Source organism: Myotis yumanensis, unplaced genomic scaffold (assembly GCF_028538775.1).
Source record: "Myotis yumanensis isolate MYYU_CA2020_CCGP unplaced genomic scaffold, mMyoYum1.0.hap1 SCAF_6, whole genome shotgun sequence".
Taxonomy (NCBI): Eukaryota; Metazoa; Chordata; class Mammalia; order Chiroptera; family Vespertilionidae; genus Myotis; species Myotis yumanensis.
The window spans coordinates 18,037,203-18,061,523 of record NW_027223757.1 but is presented as its reverse complement, the minus strand read 5'-3'; the positions used below and the strand labels follow the sequence as shown (position 1 = coordinate 18,061,523).

General features: G+C 37.0%; 1 protein-coding gene across 1 annotated transcript in view; it reads left to right on the top strand.

The window, feature by feature from the left end:
- THEMIS (thymocyte selection associated) overlaps positions 1-24,321 on the top strand; it is a 133,329-nt gene that overhangs the window by 39,083 nt on the left and 69,925 nt on the right. The window contains exon 3 of the mRNA XM_070419230.1: positions 8,705-9,163. Within this exon, the coding sequence (XP_070275331.1) occupies positions 8,705-9,163 (459 nt within the window). The remainder of the gene's footprint in view (positions 1-8,704; positions 9,164-24,321) is intronic.

Genomic DNA, 24,321 nt, shown 5'->3' with positions numbered 1-24,321 from the left:
CCTACTGTCTGGCCGCCCCTGAGTCGGCTGAGGCAGCTGCACAGGTGCTGCTGTGCCACATCTCCCAATGCACTAAGCATACTCATCATCTCAGAACGGCTCAGGAGCACTTGCTGACCACGTCATGGCTAGATGGAGTGCAGCAACCTGCTTTCCAGACCAAGTCCAGCCAGCAGGGTGCAGGCCCAGCCAGTTAAAGAGCTGCCCACTCTATAGGTGGGATTTTCAAATTCATGTTATTCAAGTTAGTTATTTTTGTTGTTGTTGTTGCCTGCCTACGAATATGGAATCAAAAGGATATCTTTAGGAAGAAAATGTCCCTTTTTATTTGCTGGTGAATTTAGGGGAAAAAAAGTTGAGTTTTCTTCATCATGCAAATCAAAATCTATTTAAATCCTAAGCTCTGATATTCAATTAAATACGGCTATGTTGAAAAATTGTATCTCTTCCTAATTTTAATTTTATGTAAACTGACTTTTAATTGTTTTGTATAACCATGGGTAACAGGTTTTTTTGAACAGTGCATAGTAAAAATCAGCAACTATGTCAGACAAAGCACAACATTAAAGGAAACACTGCAGCATATGTGACAGTTATAGAAGAATTGCTGCTGTTTTCACCCTTCACACCAGAATAATTTTTTCAATATTTACCTCCCCTGTGTAGAGAGGGAAACATATGGGGCTTTACATAATCATAAGCATAAACAGGTGGCTACTTAGGTACATGTAATTTGCAGGCAACATCAATACCGAACAACGCAATCAGCGCCACATGGCTTCTGAACTCTTTCCACTAACATTCCATTAGCAAAATTATGATCATTAAAATAGAGGGAGGGTATGCTCCTCCCTGAATTGGCTTCAACTACCTTTCAGAGCCATGAATAAAACACATTTTCAAAAATGCCTTGGCATTTTGCTGTTACTTTTGTTCAAGGGAACTTCAGCAGCTGTGTATAATGCATACCTTGTGAATAACTACAAGCAGCACAATATTTGCATTTTAAAAGTTCTTACATCTCCCTATAATCTGCTCATTATGGGCATAAAATTATGGTGGTTAAATTCTAAGCGATTTCTCAAAGCCTGGGGTCAGGCAATCTCTTCAAAGCAACCTGGAAATATTTCCCCAAAGGCAGTCCACCTAAAGAGGTCACCTGAGACTCACTTCCATGTTCAAACACTTTGGCAAAATCTGTGGAAGATATTGCTGGGATTTTTTTTGCTCAATCTGTGTCAGATGATGAATTGTGGATTCTATAAAGTTGGTCTCATCTAATTTGGTCCGGGCTGGATTTTCTAGTTTGTACTCGTTCACCTTACAGGTATTAAACTCTGACTCAGAATTCCAGAGGGAAAAAATAAAAGAATAAATAACCTTTTTTTTTTTTTTTTGCTTTTTTTTGGTACATGTTATATATTAAGTATTTTCTATGCATGTTGCATTTATTAACTCATTTAATCATCACATTAATATTTTGATGCAGATGATATTTTTTTTTCATTTCATAGAAAAGGAAATTATAGCCCTGAGAGTTTAAGTTCTCAAGTTTACACAGAGGAAAGGGCTGAGGCCAGAATTAAACCCAGACTGTCTGAATCAACACTCATACTTTTTACCCCTTGACCTTAATGTTGGGATGGTTGTGTATCACTGGCCCTGAAAATTCTATTGCCCAAAGTCACCAGGACCAAGAGTAGCAAATCTATAGTATTTTGAAGATCCTCCTAACAAAGCCTCGTGAGAGATTTGGGGTGACTGAAGTCTGTCAGGGTTTTTTCCAGGCCTGATGCCTCTATGTGTCTTTCCATAACCCAAGGTCAGCGCTCTGCGGAACTAAGGAGTCCAGGGAGCTGTGCTCCTGCCAAGGTTTATGGGAAGAGGAATTTCTCACATGCTCTCTCCTCATTCTAAGCTTATTACTCATTCTCCCTGCTGGGCAGGAGAAAGCTTTAACGTGAACAATTATAGATGACAACTTTATAAGTAAGCTAGAGATTTAGGCAGAGATACCAAGTTATATCATTTGGTTTCAAGACCTAACATTATTAGTGTAAATTATTTGATAAACATCCCAAATGTGTTAAATATTGCAGCATCACTCCTTTCAAGGAGTTTAAGTGTTATTTGAGAAAAGAGGTCCTTTTCTAATGCAATAATTGACACAGAGTTAAAAATAAAATTGTAGGTTTTATGATTATTCTTTTTTTTTTATTATTAAATTTTTATTGTTCAGATTACATTTGTTCCTCTTCCCCCCCCCCATAACTCCCCTCCTTCCAGTTCCCGCCCCACCCTCCGCCCTCACTCCCCACCCACTGTCCTCATCCATAGGTGCACGATTTTTGTCCAGTCTCTTCCCGAATCTCCCATTCCCTTTACCCCCCCAAGAATAGTCAGTCCATTCCCTTTCTATGTCCCTGATTCATTATAATCACCAGTTCATTCTGTACATCAGATTATTTATTCACTTGATTCTTAGATTCACTTGTTGATAGATGCATGTTTGTTGTTCACAATTTGTATCTTTACCTTTTTCTTCTTCCTCTTCTTAAAGGATACCTTTCAGTATTTCGTATAATACTGGTTTAGTGGTGATGAACTCCTTTAGCTTTTCCTTGTCTGTGAAGCTCTTTATCTGACCTTCAGTTCTGAATGATAGCTTTGCTGGATAAAGTAATCTTGGTTGTAGGTTCTTGGTATTCAGCACTTTGAATATTTCTTGCCATTCCCTTCTGGCCTGCAAAGTTTCTGTTGAGAAATCAGCTGACAGTCGTATGGGTATTCCCTTGTAGGTAATTGAGTCTCTTTCTCTTGCTGCTTTTAAGATTCTCTCTTTGTCTTTTGCTCTTGGCATTTTAATTATGATGTGTCTTGGTGTGGTCCTCTTTGGATTCCTTTTGTTTGGGGTTCTCTGCGCTTCTTGGACCTGTAAGTCCATTTCTTTCACCAGGTGGGGGAAGTTTTCTGCCATTATTTCTTGAAATAGGTTTTCAGTATCTTGCTGTCTTTCATCTTCTGGCACCCCTATTATTCTGATGTTGGTACGCTTGAAACTGTCCCAGAGGCTCCTTACACTATCTTCACACTTTCGGATTCTTTTTTCATTTTGCTTTTCCAGTTGGGTGTTTTTTGTCGAATCTTTGGTTTGATTCTTGTGCTCCTCTGGTCTGCTATTGGGTATAATATTCTTTATTTCAGTCCGTGTATGCTTACTTTCTAATTTCTTTATCGTAGCATCGAGGGTCTCATTAGTTTTCGTGAGGCTCTGCACAAGTTTATAGCAAGCCCTCAAAATTGCGATTCTTAGCTCCATATCCTCCATTTCTGTCATGTTTTTTTGTCTCCGCATCTTTTATGCTTTCTTGGTGCACCCCCTTGTGGTCTTTGTGTGCAGTCTTGTTCTAGCCAAGCCTTAATTGTTGTAGTTAATACTAGAGGGATTTGACCACCAGGCAATCGGCAAATGGCTCTGCGCAGGGCCTGGGCGGGGCTGGATCAACAGGGCGGGGGGAGGGAGCAGCTATGGCTGCTCTCAGTCCGTCTCCAGGAGCTCTGCCTCTCTGTCCCCACAACCGATGCAAACCTCGGAGGGACCGTAGCCAGACAGTCCCGCTTCTCCCGTTTGAGTCTGGGTCCCTAGAGACTCGCCCGGATCTGTAGCCCAGAGTCTGAGACTCACTCCTGATTGAAAACGACAACCACACCCTCAGCCACCAGCCTGCTTTGCGCGCGCACCGCCGCACCACCGTACCTTTAAATTTTCCACACTGCGCCTCCTCTGGGCCTCGTAATGCTGTTGTTTTTCCTTCTAGTTGAAGAGTCTCTCCTCAGCCAGCCTTCCTGTGGTTCTGGGTGATGTCCGTTCTGTCTTTTAGTTGTATTTTTAAAGTGGTTGTTCAAGGCAGCAAACTCCGGTGTTTACCTATGCCGCCATCTTGGTTTCTCCTATGATTATTCTTTTTACCTTCAGGTAAAAGAAGTATTAAAAACTCTTAGTAGCTATTATAGACAATTCCTATTCCATTATAAATTTAAAGACATTTAAGCATAGAAATTCTACAGCCTTATTTTTTCTCATCTAACTTTAAAAAAAAAATGGTCACCATCTTTGCTATGTCTTTTTTCCCATTCCCAATTTCTCAATTAAATTACTATGCAAAATTTTCTTATCATGAAATTTAACTTTTTTCATATTCTTTCTTTCTGCTGTTGGAGACTCTTTTGTGGAGACCATTTGAATCACTCATTGGTTGATGATGTTCAATAATCCTAAAATTGACCCTGTAAAATCTGGAGAATTTTCTCAGTTTGAACATTATTATTATTTATTATATAATGTTTAATAACATTATTATATAAAATGTTACTAGATATCATTATATATCCTTCACTCAAGGTTTTGAGGTTTTTGCTTTGGTAGGTTATTTCATGTACTCCATTTCCATCTGAAGTTGAATACACATGCTTGAGCTAGAACTTCTAGTGAAAATAGTGGATTTGGGGTAGTCTTGAAGATTTTGTAGGTTATGCTAACCAAAGAATTGTCTTGGGAACATAACAAATGATAAAAAAGCCACAAGAAGCATGTGAAATGAGAAATTTATACAGGCAAGTATAAAACAACAAGGCTGCTTAGAAATTCAATTGCAGAACAAACATTTTAAGAGGTGGACGCACACACTCACAAAAATAACTGAGACATACTTTGCTTTATTGGCAGAGAGACAAACACATGACAATAAATTTGTAGCAGTCTGACTTAATCTCCAAATCTTCTTCACATAGCTCAGTGCATTTGAAATTTTCAAGCATGCATCTCAAATATATGTGTATTAATTTAACACTGTGTCTGTACTTGACATACCTTTACCTGTATCTCAAGGCAAGTTTCTTTATAACGAGAATGGATAGGAATCCATAGTTTGATAAATTGTGTTAAAGAAGTTTCAGCCACTTTAATTTTTTATTAGACTAGAGCACCATTATTTTATCACACAATATGGCTGAAAAAAAGCTTGAGTGGGAGTTGAAATGTCAACTCTGCCATTTTTTGTTGTTCTTGTGGTTATATTAGTTTTAATTTCAATACATGGCTTTCTTCCAGGAAGTGTTTAAAGGCATTTATTCATTTTGTGAGGGTTGCTTTATTTTAAAACTATGATAATACATTATAGAAATCCACTTAACTATGGCAGGTAACTGCAGCACACTGAAAATACTCGAGCTGGTGTGTGCAGCAGTCAACCCCTTCACCTTGTATAGTCCCCAGGCCTCCTCAGAGGCCTCACTTACACCTTCCAGCATGTGGCCATCTGGCATGTGAACAGGTAATGCCCATCAAAATCTTTAACATCAGTGAAGTTCACTTTCTTATGTTGTTAGTTTTAAAAGTTCTCAGTCTTTCTGCATCCACAAGCAGGGTAGACACCCACCTTGGACCATTCCTGTTAACTAATAAAAGGTTCGATAAACAAAGTATGATTTCAGATAATAGTCAAAGGGTGAAATGTGTAGCTCTACGATTAAGCCCTTGAGTTGTAGAGACACAAGAGCATGGCAGCCTGTAATGATCCATGTGATGATGGAACATGTATGGCCTCTCTTCAAACATTCATGTGCTTGTCTGTGAAATGTTTGTGTTTTATCTGTAGCTACCTCATATTGTTATTTTGAAAATTATATTTTGTCTTAAATGTGAATTTCTAGCACATTTTAAGATGCTAATATTTTAATAATTCTAATGTTAATGATACGAGAGAAAGATGAGAATTACTGGGTGAAGTTCACTCTATGACAGTTTTAGAGATGGAAGAAATATGTTTGGTTGGAACTGGGAAATCAAGCTAAAGATTAGACGAGTAAAAAGATTCTAAATTCACAATGATCTCATGATATGTATATTAGATAATATTGTGATATATCGTTAGAAAATTTAATTTTTAAAATTACTCCCTATTTGGAAATGAATTGATGAGACAGAAAGAGAAAAAAGTATAAAAAAACATCTAAAGAGCACAAATTCTGCACAGTGAACCAGGAAGTTATTCTTGCTCTTCTCATATTGAAGGGTCTGCAAAGGCTGACCCAGGCGAAGGAAGGGCCAGCTCTAGAGATGTGTATGTATATTTCGTGAACTGGAATAAACATGTTTTCAGTAACAATGTCTTTACAAGTAAGTTGTGTGATGAGGAGACCTAGTGTGGTGGCAAGAGCATAAAATTCTTATTTGAGATTCTAGAGCTATGACTATGAAAATCATGACTACTTTCATATCACTCAGTAATAATAATAGTTTTACTGTCCTTAAATGAGTATGGTGAGGATAAATGATGCGAAGGAAAAAAAAATCCTCCAAAAGTAAATGTCTGAACAAATTTCATTTGTTACTATTACTATAAATAACAATGATTGCAGATCATTAAGAATTACTTAAAAATATAAACTCCCTGAAAACCTAAGATTCAGAGTCAAGATCTTACAAACTAAATTAAATTATTGACTAATTTTCAACAGATCAATTTATTGCAGTTTCTTGTTTCTTTTGTGACATGCTCTTTGTAAACAATTTATTAAAATTTAAAAATAATAATATAATAGGAGACAAATTTGGAAACAGAAATCTATTTTCTGTTTTTTAACTTATTTTATAAAGTTTCACATTGGCTTATTTTGTAATCACTCTCATGATCATGCATCTCCTAAAAGGTGGTTGTTGTTTTTTTATTTGAAAGAATAACAAATCATTTTTCCCCAGTGAAAGCTACTATACTCTTTGTGAAAAAGATGGAGTAAGTATTGGTCTAATTTAAACCTGATCAGGCCTATGGTGCTTTAGTTTACCGTGAAATAGAATTTCCTTTATATATATTTATAGCTTGCTCTAATTTATATGGTATTAAGTGACTATATATAAGGAGGGACTTTTGGATTGGCTATAATAATATATGAAGAAATAAGTTAATCAAAAATTTTGTGTGCTCTGCCACTTAGTATGCTAAACTGGGTACTCAATCATTTTCTATGGGAAAACACACAGATATATAGATGGATTTTTTTTTTCTTTTTGCAATAGAGACATCCAACAACACAGCTCTGAAGTGTGTGATTAACTTGAAATAATGGTAGGCTTTAGGGTTTCAGGCTTTTTCTACTTCATAACATTTTAGGTCTGTTATTACCTTAGGTGAACCCAATTCCCCAAGAAAGAAGATGCTAAATTCATTTTCTATGACTTATGTCATCAATAAACCTAGGATAGAAAAAACAACAGTGTGTCTCTAGTATTTATGAGATTCTAGGTAGCTATTTTTTCAAAACGTATTTCACAAAAACTGCTGAAATTTCTACACCCTGATAATGATTGTGGACTCTTAGAAATAAATCTTCACACACAGACAAGTGAGATTAAATGTTGCGGGCATGCACATGTTCTCATGTGCGTACACACACACACACACAGACACACACACACACAAATTCATTTACTGTGGAGAATTCAAGAATACTATTTTATTAGATTTTTCCTGACACAAGACATAATAAAATAAGAAGTTCCTTCAAAGTAAATGTTTCTTTGCCTTACAATCTTCAAGTACACCAGCAGTGGATGAACACTATTCAATTTCTAAAAGTTTTCAGGACAGATAGTACATGCTACCTTACTCATTCCCACCAAGATTACATCACCCACACTTTTCCAGGAAGTTTATGTCTACAATTAACCAAAAATTTATTTTTCTGAGCAAAGATCAACTATAAAAATAACTGGACTCTTGAGTTTTCACCCTTATTTTTATCATCACCACCTGACTGCCAACACTTTTTCTTCTCTTTATGCACATTTTTCTCCACCACAAGTTATGCATTTCAAACTGCTCCTGTACATATTCCTGGGCTCTAAACCATGCCAACCTTTACATTGGAAAAAATTTGACCATTTTAAAGTGTAAACTTCACTGTCTTTAAGTACAATCACAATGTTGTACAACCATCACCAGTATCTAGTTCTAGGTATATTGCTTATTAACTTACCATACAAGTTTCCTTATAGAATCTCTTAATTCTGGTATGTCTGGAGATTATAGTTATGGGAAAATTGATCTAATCCAATACTCTCATTTTAAAAAATGTGATCTTGAGAGATTAAATGCTTTGTTCAATATCACACAATCAGTATCTCATCCAGATTTTCCATTTCTAAGAACAGGGCCTTTTCTCTCTCATGGTATTTTTTTCTTGTCTCCATTTATGTTGCCTGGGTCTGGTGATCCAGTAATCTACACACAATACATTAAAAATTTTTCCTATGCCGAAGCCGGTTTAGCTCAGTGGATAGAGCGTCGGCCTGCGGACTCAAGGGTCCCAGGTTCGATTCCGGTCGGGGGCATGTGCCTGGGTTGCGGGCACATCCCCAGTGGGAGATGTGCAGGAGGCAGCTGATCGATGTTTCTCTCTCATCGATGTTTCTAACTCTCTATCCCTCTTTCTTCCTCTCTGTAAAAAATCAATAAAATATATTTTAAAAAAAAAATTTTTTCCTAAAAGAATTCAGGATTCAAAGAAGTATATCTAATCTTTAAAAAAAGATACATTACTTTTAAAAGCTACATTATACTTGTTTTATAACGTTGTTGCTGTGATTTTCATAGAGAACTTCCATTGTAAGAATTCTCTTTAATTCACACAATTCTGTTCTTAGGTCTTTTTAAGACTGTGGCGGATAAAACTCCATACCTTACTATGGATGAAATTATAAGGACCATCCATATTGGATCAAGTAGACTAGGGCATCCTTGCTTCTATCATCAGAAGGATATGGAACTAGAGAATCTTGTCATTAAGCAAGGTGAGAAAATCATGCTCAACTCAGTTGAAGAAATCAATGAAGAAATAGTGGTAAACTGTGGTGTGGTAAGAAACCATCAAAACCACTCGTTTACTTTGCCTTTGTCACAAGAAGGAGAATTCTACGAGTGTGAAGATGAACGTATTTATACTCTAAAGGAGATTGTTGAATGGAAGATTCCAAAGAACAGGACACGAACTGTGAAACTTACAGATTTTTCAAATAAGTGGGACTTACCGAATCCATTCCCTGAAGGCTTTTATGGTGCTCTGATACTCAAGCCCGTTTATGAAATTCAAGGTGTGATGAAATGTAAGTATCCACTGAAAATGATGCTCCATGAGCAGGAGCATTGTGGGGTTTGGGAAAGGGAAAGGCTTTGGGGTGAAGAATGGTACTCTGTCCCGTCTGTTCCTTAATGTGTCCCTTACTCCTATTTTTGTGAGAACCTTTACGTCAGCCGCCATCACTGGTAATAATTCTTCCTTACTAGCTGTACGTCCCTCTGACAAGGAAATGACGTGATAAATTAATTTACACATAGGTGTGCTTTAATATGTAATCTTTAGGGAATTGTTTGCATTTTAAAATAGGTAAAGCTGGAGAGAGCATTGTTACCCTAAAGAACTTAATATCTTGAATTTTCAGGATTAGATACATAGAGCAAGTCTTGAACTTGCAGTCCGAAGTCCTGAATTCTAAGTCAGAATCCATGACTTAATAGATGGTGGCTTTGGGTGAGCCATTGAAAAACAAACAAACAAACAAACAAACTGTCTATGTAAAAAGGATGATGATATCCCTTTGCCTGCCTCTTGGAGTAGTTTTGAGAATAAAATTAAGTTCTATTCAGGTACTTTCTATAATATACTTGAGAACATAAAGTAGTATGTAAAAGTATTTGGTCAACATGTACCCCTCTCTCCAATTCTATGTATCTCTTCTCCTATTAATATTGCTGCCCACTTATACAATTATGAAAAAGTTGATGTGAAAGTTTGGGTAGGTTTTGAAACTACATGCTAAATTTTGTTATACATAAATACTTAACCAAAAATTGATTAATTCATTTGAAACAAAGGTACAGGTAAGGAATTCCACTCAAATAGTGTTTAAAAGATTAAGGCCACAGCACGATTATTTTTTAATATGAGGTTGCAAAAAATTTTAGTTCTCACTCTGGTGTTTTGTTAGTTAACCCAAAATGTGCAGTCAAAACTAATAATAGAGTTTTCCTCAATATTCTTAAATAATGAATAAACTTTTCTCATTTTGAAATTTGTTCATTTTCTAAAACCATTGGTATCTCCTATCACACGGCTGCCACTGAAGGCCAACCAAGAACCTAAGCATCTGAACAAGATGTTTACATTTCATGAATTTATATTAGGGATCAATAAAGATTTCTCTGAGGAAATGGCATTGAAAAAAGACCTGAAGGACAAATAGGCTAACAAAGAGGGAATAACTTTGGAGGAAGTGTTAGCAAGCAGCTTGTGGCAAAGCAGGTAAGCAAGTGATTGGAGCTATAGGTGCACCAGGTGTAAAGAAAGAGAGGAAGAAGGCAGGTTGAGACAACTAGCAAATCATGCAAGACAGAGTGGAATGAATCATAGAGGGTTTTGAAATATATGCTAATGGGTTAGCATTTCACAATTAATGAAGGTTTTCAGCCTGGAGGAGCAGGATCAGCAGAGTGCAGTGAGGCCATTAGGTTTGTGGCAGTGATGGGGATTAGTACAATAGAAATTTCAAAAGTAACAGACAGAGAGAAGTAGTTGTTTTGACAGGCATTTAAGAAATACAACGAGTAGAATATGGAGAACTATTGGAAGGGGGTAAAAGTCAACTTGAGCCATAAGACGTCTGGCCTCTGGATTGATCTATTGGCCGGATGGTGGTGCAGTTTGTTAAATATAAACATTGACAGAAGAGCAGGGGATTTAAACAGAATTGTTTAGATGGGCTTAGATATGGTTTCCTGCTAACAAAGATCCCAGAAGAAATCCTTTGGTCGAAACAAAATCCTTCCAAAATGTTATGGTCCAATTTCCATTCTTTAATGACATGGAATGGAATCTTGACTTTAATTATTTTGAATCCTTAATTTCATGGGGATTATTTTAAACATTAGTTCCTATTGTATTACAATTTCAGGACAGATGTTCCATGAGACTGCTTTGCATGTGTACTGACTGCAGAATATTTCCTGGCAATGGAGGAAGGGCGTACAACACAAAATGCCCAGTTCTTAATATGTCTGTTGTTGTAGGCATTTTTCTTCTAAATATAAAGTGTAGACTGTTTTGAAGATCAATTGTGCTCTTGTTTCACATTCTTTCTTATATAGAAGATTCAAACTCGCCTTGAAGTCAAGGGCATGTTGCTAAGTTGCTTTCCAAAGGCCTTCAGTGTCAGGCACAGTTCGAACCCCTCTTGGCTGGAGCCTTTCCTTTCTAAAGTCACAAGAGAAAGAATAGGTCTGAGCCAGGGTTGGCAACTTCTCAAGAAACTTTAGGGGCCAAAACCGGTTTGGCTCAGTGGATAGAGCATCGGCCTGCGGACTGAAAGGTCCCAGGTTCGATTCCGGTCAAGGGCATGTACCTGGGTTGCAGGCACATCCTCAGTAGGAGATGTGCAGGAGGCGGCTGATCGATGTTTCTCTCTCATCGATGTTTCTGACTCTCTATCTCTCTCCCTTCCTCTCTGTAAAAAAATCAATAAAATATATTTGAAAAAGAAACTTTAGGGGAAAAGGCAAGAAGAAAAATATTGAGAACTGTATAAAGTTATGAAATTTGATACGCTGAAAAGAAAACATAGCAAGTAAGTAGAGAATAGAGAGAATAACGATATTCTACTTTTGGTATTAGTTTTAAATACTGTATTATCGTGAAAATTTAGCTTCAATTAAAAAAATAGCAAAAAGTATTTAAGTGAAATATTTGTCCCAGAAATTCTTGGTTATAATCCTCATTCAGGCCTGAAACCCCTCTAATTCTCATACATTTAATATTTTTTAATTATATATTTTTGGAAAATAGATATAGATAATTGTCCAAAACCTCTACTTACTGTTCTCATATAAGTCATAATGAAATCTATTTGTACCTTTCTCAGGAAGGTAAAATTCATAGTAGTGTAAGAAATGGAATGCATAATATTTGCAAATGAAAAATTGAGTCAGCTATTTAAATTTACTTCCAAAAATTAGAGTTCATTATCATTAAAACTTTTTAAAGTATATTTTAAAGTATAGATTGATAATTATTTCTTCCCTAATTGAAATTTTAAGAGTTGGAAAGCTGCATTTTCTTTTAGGAGAAAACTCAATGCCTTCCAGAATTTGTGCGTACAGTTTTTGCTCAGATATATGACATATTCATTCACATATGAGCAGAATATAGAAATCATACAAGCAGAAAGGTGATATCAGAAAGGCAGTATATGAATAATGTTTAATAGGTGATAAATGGATAGCAGAAATAAAACATTAATCTTTTAGTATCCTGAAGGAAAGACTACCTCATTTTATTTTTAAAAATAAATCCAATCTTTATCAAAGTAAAAAAAAAAGTCAAATAGTGGTAAAAGGCTTATAACAAAGTTATCAGCAAACTTTGTTCCCTTGATCATTCCCTAATTCTGCAATTTCAATTAAACTCTTTTCAACATTCCATTCCTGCTTTCTTGTATTTGCACTTACATTTCCAAATAACACAGTGATTTTGCTATTTTTCAAGTCACCGACTTTAGATAGTAACTTGCTCTACTTGGTATGGTGATGATTTAATTCTCTTATATTTCTACTTCTTCTTCTCCTACCCCATTCTCTCAGTATATGGTAAATTATGGTTAATGTGTGTTTTTTTATGGTAACAATTCACTGCTGAATCAAGCGCTGTGAAAAGACTATAATTCCATTTTGCATAATTCTTTGGTTTTCTGTAATGACGATCTTATTGTTTCATGCTTGTTTTTCTTCAATCCTAAATCTTAAAGTATTCTTTAACATCTCTGTAAAAAAAAAAAAAAGAAAAGAAAAAGAAAAAAGAAAAGAAAAAAGAAAGAAAGCCATTCAGTGCCATTTTGCACAGAGACCAAACTGTCATAGCTACCTTTTCTATCATTTTCCCCCTGCAAGTATTCCTTCTGGAACCCTTCATTCTCATACTCTAATTTGAATTGGTTGCTTTATAGACCTATTGCATAGGTGCTTGTCTTAGTCAGCTCGGACAGCTATAACAAAGATACCATAGCCCTAACCGGTTTGGCTCAGTGGATAGAGCGTCGGCCTGCGGACTGAAAGGTCCCGGGTTCGATTCCGGTTGAGGGCATGTACCTGGGTTGCGAGCACATCCCCAGTAGGGGGTGTGCAGGAGGCAGCTGATCAATGTTTCTCTCTCATTGATATTTCTAGCTCTCTATCCCTCTCCCTTGCTCTCTGTAAAAAATCCATAAAATACATTTTTTTAAAAAAGATACCATAGACTGAGTGGCTTACAAGCAATAGAAATTTATTTCTCACAGTTTTGAAGGCTGGAAGTCTGCAATTAGGGTGCCCTCAGGTCAAGTTCTGGTGAGGAACCTCTTCCACGTTGCAGACTCCTGACTTCTCATTATGTCCTCACGTGGTGGAGAGCAGAGAGAGAAAGCAAGCTGTCTCATGAATCTTATAAGGTCACAAATCCCATTCATGAGGACTTCACTCTGATGACATATCTAATTTTCATCACCTCCCAAAGGCCCGACCTAATACCATCACATTGGAGGGTAGGGTTTTTAGGGTTTCAAAATATAAATATTGGGAGACACAGACATTTCGTCTATAACAGTGCTGTCCTGGGACTTATATTTTAAAAATCGTCCTCATGGTTCCCCTTTGACTTGCTTCAGTGTCTACTAGCAGTTTCTGAAATCAAATAATTGCTTACTTGCTTTTCTTCCAGTTTTGAAGAGCCCATCCTCCACTTACTTCCTGAGATAAGATATCAGTTAGTTAATGAGACCACCTGAATATTTGAAAAATCTTTATTCTCACATAAGATTGATAGCTTGGCTACTTATAAAATTCCATGTTGATATAGTTTCTACTCAGAGGTGTTTTTTTTTTAAAATATATTTTATTGATTTTTTACAGAGAGGAAAGGAGAGAGATAGAGAGTTAGAAACATCGATGAGAGAAAAACATCGACCAGCTGCCTCCTGCACACCTCCTCCTGGGGATATGCCCACAACCCAGGTACATGCTCTTGACCGGAATCAAACCTGGGACCTTTCAGTCCGCAGGCCGACACTCTATCCACTGAGCCAAACCGGTTTTGGCTCTGCTCAGAGTTTTGAAAGCTTTGCTGCCTCGTGCTCTACCTTCTGATATGGCCTTGGAGAGATTATCCGCCGTATTCTGAAGCTGCACAGCAATGTCCTCTGTCTGTGATTTCATTGCAATGGCAGTTTTCCATATGGAAATTTAGGGCCTTCGTTTCTGGTATGATTTCTTTGATAATTCCCTTTTAACCATTTTTTTCTCTTCTTTCTTTTTGAAACTTCTGATCTCTTGTTGAAGCTCCCATATTGAGCTAGGATTATTTTTTTCCTCTCTATTTTATGTCTCCTTATCTCTGGTTTCCCTTTAGGGAAAATTCTTTAACTACATTTCCAACTGTTTTAATGATTTTTTAATTTTAGCTATCATATTTTTAATTTTCAAGGGTTATTTCTTACATAATTTTTAAAATGTTACTGTGTTCTTACTTTAAAGTAGCAATAGTTTATCTCTCTGAGAATGTTTTTACAATTTTTAAAAAAGATTTCTGCTGTTCCTTGCATTTTATCTGCCCTTTTTGGGCTTTAAAAAAACACACACACAAACTTTTGGTCTACCATTTGTGTTAAATATTCTTTCTCAAATCTTAGAGATAACCTGTCATTTGTTTATATCTTCATGTGAGACACTTTTTAATGAACAAGTGAGGCACTATTTATACACAAGCTCTTTGCTTATGAATTTTAGATTTCATTTAGCCAGCTGTTTTTTAAAATTTACCTTTATTGTTGGAAGTATTACATATGCACCCCCTTTTTCCCTCACTGACCTCTTCTAGCCTGCCCACATCCCCCACCCCAGGTCTTCACCACACTGTTGTCTATGTCCATGGGTTGATCTCTTCCCACCTACCATCCACCCCACCTTCCCTCTAAAACTCAACAGTCGGTTCCATGTTTCTATGTCTCTGGATCTATTTTGTTCATCAATTTATTTGATTCCACATATGAGTGAGATCATGTGATTCTTGTCTTTCTCTGACTAGCTTATTTGGCTTAGTATAATACTCTCTCACAAGTTGCCTTGAACACTTGATTAAGATCGCCTCAGTAGATTTCCAACCCTGCACTATGAATTCAGGTCCAATTGCAAAGGATAGGTCCTCATATGCTCAGTTGATACTGAGGGTATTCCAGAATGAAATACAGTGGGGCCTTGACTTACTAGTGTCCTGACTAATGAGTTTTTTGAGATACCAGCTATCTCTCGGCTGATTTTTTGCATTGAGTTGATAGAGTAATTTGAGTTAACGAGCTCCTTAATGAGCTCAGTCTCGAAACGAATTAAACTCGTAAGTCAAGGCCCCACTGTATTAACTCTCCAAGGAAACATGCATGGCCCAACATTACCCAAGTTAAATGTAAGTCTTTATTTTCTTTTTAAAAATAGTGTTTAGTGGGGTCCCCAAAATTCACACACAGGTAAAAGATTTGTTGCAGCGGGAAATGCAGAAAAATACCACATTATGATTAACATTAGCTACAACTGCAAAGGGACTTTCCCTCAAAGAACAGGCAGAATGACAAAGTTTAGTGAAATGACTCAGCAGCATAAAGAGGAAACCAGTGCAGCATTTTTAGAGAAAATAGAAAGGACTTTTTTCTTTCTTTCTTTCTTTTTTCACAAGAGCTCCCTTTGGATAACCAGAAAACATACCCAAGCAAGAGCATTTCATGTTCGCCCAGAAAAAAATTTGGGAAGTCTAAACTAAGGTTTCACGACTATACATTATTTTTACTTCAGCTTAGTTTGAAACTGAAAAGCTTGTAATAAACACCTCCAGGAATGTCTCTAGTGCTTTGAATTGCTGCTTTCTTATCTCTTTATCATTTTGAAGTCAAGTTAACTTTTTTGGGAAATTTTCTAATTTAGCTTACACTCCACAGCTCATTTTTTTTGTGTGTGTTTTTTTTTTTTTTTTTTTTTTTGGTTGTTTGTTTTGCTGGGGGTGGTGTAGAGGAGGATTACATTTTCTAAAATAGCAAATGCTTGTTTAAAGAATATGTAACACACACACACACAGACATGCACACACACACACACACACACACCACTAGAATTATATATACCCAAATGTAAGCAGTGCTAACATAAAGCTGATAAATTGATAAATTGATAAATAAAAGATTGTAAATCTTTTATCTTGTTTTTCTCCCCTTTTATTTTTTAAACATGACAATTTTTGCTTTACAAGAAAAACAAAACATGTTGATTTCTTTATCTTTCTCTTGGACACATACTTAGATATAATAAAATGTGTCATAAAAACTAGTTAACCCTATTCCAGTTTAAAAACTTAGAATATAATTACCAAATTCTGGGTAATTTTAAACAAATATAAATTTGTATTTTTGCTTTTGGTTATGGAGAACTTAAATCATGTAAGAGTAAAAAAATAGTATAAAAACAGGAAAGATTTTGTTTTACTCTATTAACAGACAGAGCAAAATATATAAAATTTGAAGTTGATGAAAAATAATTGGGCAGTTTGAGTTGTCAGTACACTGGGTATCTATGGGCTTCATTGTAGATAATAGACAAAGAAAAGCAAATGCTCACATTTCAGCTTCTCTTCCCATTGTGCTGTCAAATTAATCTGCCAAATCCCTAATTTAATTTGGTCATTCTGAATCTCAAATAGTTTGCTATAACTTCTGAAATAGCTGTTCATCCTCTACCTGGTATTCAAGGGGTTGATTCATCTTCGCAATCTTACTTTCAGCAGGTCTCCTGTCTAGACCAAGTGCTCTACTTTAAAACCCCAAGACTGGATTTCATGCTAGTCACTGACTATACCCTATCTTGGCTTGTGATTTCTCCCCATCCTTACAGGCTCATATTAAAGCTGCATCTTTCATAATATCTATCTTTATCTCCATCCCCAAACTAGATGTGTTATTTCTTTCACTTTTTTTATTCCTACTGTGGATTTAATGACCCTTTTATGGGATTCCATTTTCTCTTCTCTCAGCCTATCAACTGTACTTAAAAAATAATTTTAGTAGTTGCAGTTTGCAATGTACATTTATAATCAAAGACCACTTTCAAATACTATCTGCACTTCCCGTGTAATGCAGATACCTTATAACAGAGTATTCCAAATTTCTCTCTCCTTTCCCTTACAACATTACTGTCATTTATTTCATTCGTTATGAGCTATATTACCTGATATATTATTGCTGTTATCAGTTATATCAATTAAAAATAGGAAAAATAAAATAATTTGCCTTCATTTATTCCCTTTCTAACACTCTTCCTCTCTTATGTAGATGAGTTTCTGACTTATATCATTTTTCTTCTCTCTGAAGAAATTCCTTTACATTTCTTGCAAAGCAGTTCTACTCTCTTAATTTATGTTTATATTAGAAAGTTTTATTTCATTTTGTAGGTCAGGTAAAGTTTTATCTTTACCCTATTAGGGTTTTATGCTGGGCCTGAGAATTAAATTGATGTTAGATTAAGAGAAGAAAAGCATAAAAATTTATATGTTTTAAGTGACAAATTTACCTAAGTTTTATGTGACACAGGAGCCCTTATAAGAAAATAAGACCCTAAAGGAATGGTGAAATCTAAACAAAGAGGAGAAATTGTGGAAAAGTAACTAAACTATGTGGAGGTTAAAGGAAGATGAGAATTATTTTAACAAGGTCTGTTTGTACAGAATTCTCTTGAATCCCCCTAGTTTCTTTATTCCTGGTAAAGAGAGGGCATCTTTCATATAAGGGCTTTTATCTCCTACTAGAGGCGTGGTGCATGAAAATTCATGCACTGGGGGCGGGGGGTCCCTCAGCCAGGCCTACCCCCTCTCACAGTCTGTGAGCCCTAAGGGGATGTCCTACTGATGGCTTAGGCCCGCTCCCCACAGGGAGTGGGCTTAAGCTGCAGTCTGGCCTCCCTCTGTGGCCGATCATGGGAAGGCACCACTCCCATCACCCGGCTGCTGCTGCCACTGCTGGCCGCTGTGGGTGGAGGGTGATCTGGGGCCAGGCCAGCTGGGGGAGAGGCTGTGGGAGGTTGAGGCACAGCAGGTCACACCCCGTCCAACCTCTGCAGAGGCATGGCACTGGGACTGGGCCCACGCTGCTGCCTCTGTGGCTGCCTCTGCAGAAGGGGCAGTACTGGGACCAGGACCACGCAGCCCCCTCTCCCTCACCGCCTCTGCGAAGGGGCCGTGGCACTTGACTGGCTCATGCCGAGGCCTCTCCTGTCCCACCTCTGCAAAAGGGGTGGAGGCTGCAGCAGCGCCTCTCTTGTGGCCTCTGCAAAAGGGGCCATGCCTCTGAGCCTCTCCCACACTTCTCCCACACCATACTGCCTCTCCCGCGCCAACTGGGCTCCTCTGAGCCCCACCGCCTCTTCCACGCCCCTTGGCCCTCATAGGCAGCCACTATGGCTTTGTCCAGATGGACTTCCAGAAGACATCAGTCTAATTAGCATATTACTCTTTTATTAGTATAGATTTCTAGAAGAAAGGGGGATCTCAGAATGCTTTTCTTGCATCTGTACCTTTAGCTCAAAATAATCTTTATGCCAAAGTGGTATATTTTTGGGTGGCATATTTTGCCACCTTGACTTTCATAGGATAATCTCACTGGATACAAAATTCTTAGTTGGAGTTTTTTTTTTTCTTTCAACACTTTAAATATAGCACATACTGTTTTTCTCTTTTCATAATTTCTGAAGAAAAATCCAATGTAATTCCTATCCATCTTCCTGGATAGGTAATATGTGTTGTTGTTTTGTGTTTTTTTTTTATGTGTGTGTTTTTTTTCCCTTCTGGCTTCTTTAAGTTTTCTCTTTTCATGTTGACTTTCTGCTATTTGTCCTGCTTATTGTTCTCTAAGCTTCATTTGTTTTGGAAAACATTCAACCACTATTACTTCAAATATTGCTTCTGTTCCTTTCTTCTTTTCCTTCAGGCATTCCCATTTCCTTCAAGTGTATATGTTACGCCTTTTGTAATTGTCCCATAGGTCTTGGATATTCTATTCAAGGGTCTTTATTTCTTTAAAAGTTACTTAGACAAAGACAGATGATAGATAGTACATTTATCTTGAACATATAACTTAATCAGAGCACAGCAGGAATAAATACATGAAAAGCCACAGAGATGGCCTGAAACTTTTTCCTCTGCTACATCAACTAAATGGAGATTTAATTAAAAATTACGATCTATAACCCAAAACACATTCAACCACATACTCATACAAAACGAGGCTTACACTTTAACTTCGCTAAGCAAATCTTTCGTTACATACGCTAATCAAACGTCTTTCTGTGAAGAAAGAAAGACCATTATTGTCATTTCAAAATTATTCAGATGGTTATTTCAAACATTTTATCCACTCAGGAAAGGAAGTATCTTAAGATCTCTTCTACAGCTCCTTTTCCCCCCACCCCACCCCACCTTCTTTTTGGGAGAAAGTGGGATGTAAAAGTTGCTTGATCCACAACTTAAGTACTGCAGTGAAGAAGTGTGGGATATTTTAAGGTGTAACATTTGCCTTTCAGCTTAAAATATGAAGTCTAGATGCAGCTACCACCACACAGCCCCAACAAGGAACAGGCCAAAATTCTCAAGAGTTGGAGTGGGTCATTTATTCTATTTTAACATTGAGATAGTTAAAGAATAATGCTGGGCCCTGAATTGTACACTTTAAAGTAGCTAATTGTATGGTATGTGAATTTCACTTCATTTTTTTTTTTTCAAGTACTGGATGCTTTAAAGGCTTTAGAGCCCTAGCCGGTTTGGCTCAGTAGATAGAGCATCAGCCTGTGGACTGAACAGTCCCGGGTTCAATTCCAGTCAAGGGCACATGCCCAGATTCCGGACTCAGTCCCCAGTGAGGGGCATGCAGGAGGCAGCCAATCAATGATTCTCTCTCCCCATTGATGTTTCTATCTCTATCTCCCTTCCTCTCTGAAATCAATAAAAATATATTTAATAAAAAAAGGCTTTAGAAATTATACAGAGGGAGGTGCTTTTAAGGGGTCCTTTGTAACAGAGCACAACAGTGGGTCTCGGTACCAAATAGAAGCTGGAACAACAAAATTGTTCTAGGTACAGTATGTTCCAGTGCCAGTTTGGAGCTTCCAGGAAACTTTAGAATAACTGTAACATGTGAATTTGGGCTAAGAAGAAAGTCAGGTCAATAGCTACCTTAGAAAGTTTGATCTGAGGAAAATGAATTGGTTCAACAATTTCCAGTGACTTCATGGAACTTCTAGGTACTTCAGTCATATTGTCAAGCCCCTTAGATTGCTGAGGCTTGCCCTCACTTTTAGGAACCTAACAGTTGTAAACCAGATTTCTGTATAACTCAAGGGAAGATGCTCTAAAACTCTGTGGAACAGAATAGATTCTCCTTAATGAGTCCTGAATTCTCAAGAGTGATTCTTTAGGAAAAACTCCTGATTAAAGAAGCTGTAGACTTGCATGCCCAGCAATATCATACTGATGGCAACAAATCATAGGCCAGTAAGGAGGTCCAAGGAGCAGTGGCTTCTTGCTCCATCAGCATGGTTTCACAAACATACTATTCTTGAGTAATGACTTATACTTTGAAGCATTATCATTTTTAAATGTCACACTTGACATCCCAGTTGACATATACAATTCCATACTTAAAATCTTTTAGTATCAGGAAATTAAGAGTGCTTCCAACCTAGGCATATTTGCTATTAATCAAATAAGGAGGAAAAATGTGTTCTGTATCCCTTTATTTCCATTCCTGTTCTACTACATCTGGAGTACAAAATATAAGGACCAAGAGTATATTAGTTTAACAACTTGCAGGTGTGTGTCTATTCACACAGCACATTCTCTTTTGGGGAAAACTGTTACAATATTTTTATAACCAGTTATAAATTTCTTAATTTCTTCTCTACTCTTCACCAACCTACTGCTTTTAATTCCCATTTCTTATATAAATGAAGCAGAATGACATAGTCCAACTAAGAAGAGAAACTTTCCCTATGTAGATGGAAAGCTATTTCTTTCCAGTTTATATGTGAGCCTGGTAGGAACTAGTTCATACCTGTAATATGAGCTCAACTACAAAACTCATCATATGCCATACACACTCCTTTGGTCTCAATCCTTCACACCATACATCACATGCTCACCAATTCCTCATGCTCACTGGGCTTACCTCCACCTGTCCAATCTCATCTCTGGCTTTTCCCAGACCGTCCCCTTCACTCCACTTCCACATCCTCCTACCGTACTTTGGAAAATGAATATTTCATTGTGCAAAGTTTTCCTTTGGATGATCAACTTACAGGAAATCTGACCCAGGATTCCCAGGGCAATACCATACTTTCTACAATTCTTTCAGACAGTCTAACTTCCTAGTCTCAAGAAAGGACTGGAGGAAAAGCAGGTAGCGATCATGGGGATTAGGAAAGCTAACCTTTTTTCCAACCTCCAACCCTAAAGTTAGCATTTCTACCATCTTTCTCTGGTTCTCAATCATCATTCAGCAGAGTGGTCATCATGCTAACCACAGACTCCTAACCACAGTCTCTTTTTTATTTTGCTTTTGAGTTTGAGAAGTTTTTGTTGACATACCTTGAAGATTACTGATTTTTTTCCTTTGCTGTGTCCAGTCTACTGATGAAGCCATCGAAGTAATTTTTCATTACTGTTGCAGTGTTCTTAATTTCCCACATTTCCCTTTTTCCCAAGAGTTTCCACCTCTCCGCTTACATTACTCATCTTTTCTTGCTTTTTGTGCCCTTAAGATATTAATCATATTTTAAATTCTCAGTCTGATAATTTCCAAATTTATGCCATATCTGAGTCTAGTTTTGATGTTTGCTTTGTTTCTTTGGACTACACTATTTGCCTTTTAACATACCTTGTAACTTCTTGTTGAAAGCTAGACATGATCTACCAAGTAAAAAAAGAAACTGAGGGCCCTGGCTGGTTTTGCTCAGTGGATAGTGCAGCAGCCTGGTGACTGAATGGTCTCGGGTTTGATTCTGGTCAAGGGCACATGCCCTGGTTGCAGGCTTAATCCCCAGTGGGGTTGTGCAGGAGGCAGCCAATCAATGATTCTCTTATCATTGATGTTTCTATCTCTCTCTCCCTCTCTCTTCCTCTCTGAAATCAATAAAAACATATTTAAAAAAAAAGAAAGAAACTGAGGTAAATAGACCTTTGGTGTGAGGTTTTATATTTATCTGCTAAGAGTTACGCTGTGATTACTGTCTGCTATAGCTAGAAAGGGTATTGACTCTTATTCTGAATGAAAAGGACTACCGTTGTGTGCCTATAAACAGAAGAGAGATATGATCAATTTAACATTAAAAAAATATTTGGCTGGCTCATAAGGATTTGACTCTAAGAAAACTGTAGGAAGCCACTGTGATAAACTAGGCAAGAGATAATGTAGTTTAGATCAGGGCAATTCTATGTAATGGTTATTAGGTGTTAGAAAAAGAGAAAAGCTAAGTATATTTCTGAGATATTTGGGATGAATAAGGAGAATAAATCCTCAATAACTGAGATAGAAAAAGCAACAAATAGACTAGTTTTTTGTTGAGAAGGGCAGAATTTCAGTTTAAGCATGTTATTTTTGAGAAATCTATTAGATATCCAGGTAGAGATCCCAAGTAGATATCTGGAGAACAGGAGAAATACTTGGTTAGAGATAGTTTGGAGAGTCATCAGCATACAGATGGCACTTAAAGACATGAGAGTACAAGATCACAGTGGGCGTGAGTGTAGACAGGGAAAGGAAGAGAACCAAGACACATGAAAAGGTGTGTGAGGGGGTAGGAAAGAGTGGGTAGTGTGAAGAGAGAAGAAACCAGAAAAGAAATTGAGAAGAATCATAAGTAAAATATGGAAATAAGTGAAGAAAACATAGCAAAGAGGAGCAAGTCAAATCTACTCTGTGAAGTGCTGCTGATATATCAAGAAGGATGAGATAGGGTAGCATACCTTTAGTGGATTTGGTACAAACGTATTGAAGACAGATTAGGAATTCAAAACACCAAAAACAAACAAACAAACAAAAAATTTAACAGAGGTTAGATAGCCTGACCTGGAAGCTTTTTCTGGCAGCAATGAAGTCCTCTTAAATTATTAAGACAGCTCCTTGCCCTCAGTACCCACTGTGTGCCCAGGTATAGATTGGGATGAGCTCTCATTAGGGTGCCTATGTTGTGATGGATCAATTTAGCTGTTCCCTCAACTGAGAAGTGGCATGAGCCTGTGTATTGCTAGCTCTACAATTATTAAATCTAGCCCACTTTGATCTAAATAACTGAGATTTCAGAGTATCTAGAATTACCTAGAGGTTCAAGGAAACCTGTTGCAACAATCTCAAAAGTTTGGATATCCTAAACCAGGGGTGGGCAAACTTTTTGACTCGAAGGCCACAATGGGTTCTTAAACTGGACCGGAGGGCCGGAACAAAAGCATGGATGGAGTGTTTGTGTGAACTAATATAAATTCAAAGTAAACATCATTACATAAAAAGGTACGGTCTTTTTTTTTTTAGTTTTATTCATTTCAAACGGGCCGGATCCGGCCCGCGGGCCGTAGTTTGCCCATGGCTGTCCTAAACCTTATAAAATGAACTGATAAAGGTAATGAGTGTTCTTTTAGCCTCTCTCTCTCTCTCTCTCTCTCTTCAGTGAATAATTTTTACAATATTTACTGACCTTCAGCCTACATACAAGCTTTGATTTTTTTCATTTTTATATTCAAGGAAATAATACTTTTTCATTCTGTGTCTTCAATAACTTTGTACACAGAATGTACAAGTAATATGGTACAAAGTATAGAGTTACATCATTTTCAGAAACTGCATAGATAAAGTTAATAGGTAAAAAATAATAATATAGGTAACATTTTATAAAAGGAAGTTCTGTTTTCTAAATCTTCCAAATTATTCATTTTCAAAAGTATGCAAGGAAGAAAGAATATTGACAGAAAGGTGCTTGGAGATATTGGGATGCGACGGTGGATCATGAAAACACTCTAAAACATTGTGTTAGGAAATTGTCAAAATATATAAATCATTATAAAATCCTGCTAGTAATAACGTATAACTTTATTTTCAATGCAAGATCATTATTAAGGCTACTCTGTGGGGTAGTACATGGAGAGCAGATAATTTCAGGACAATATTTT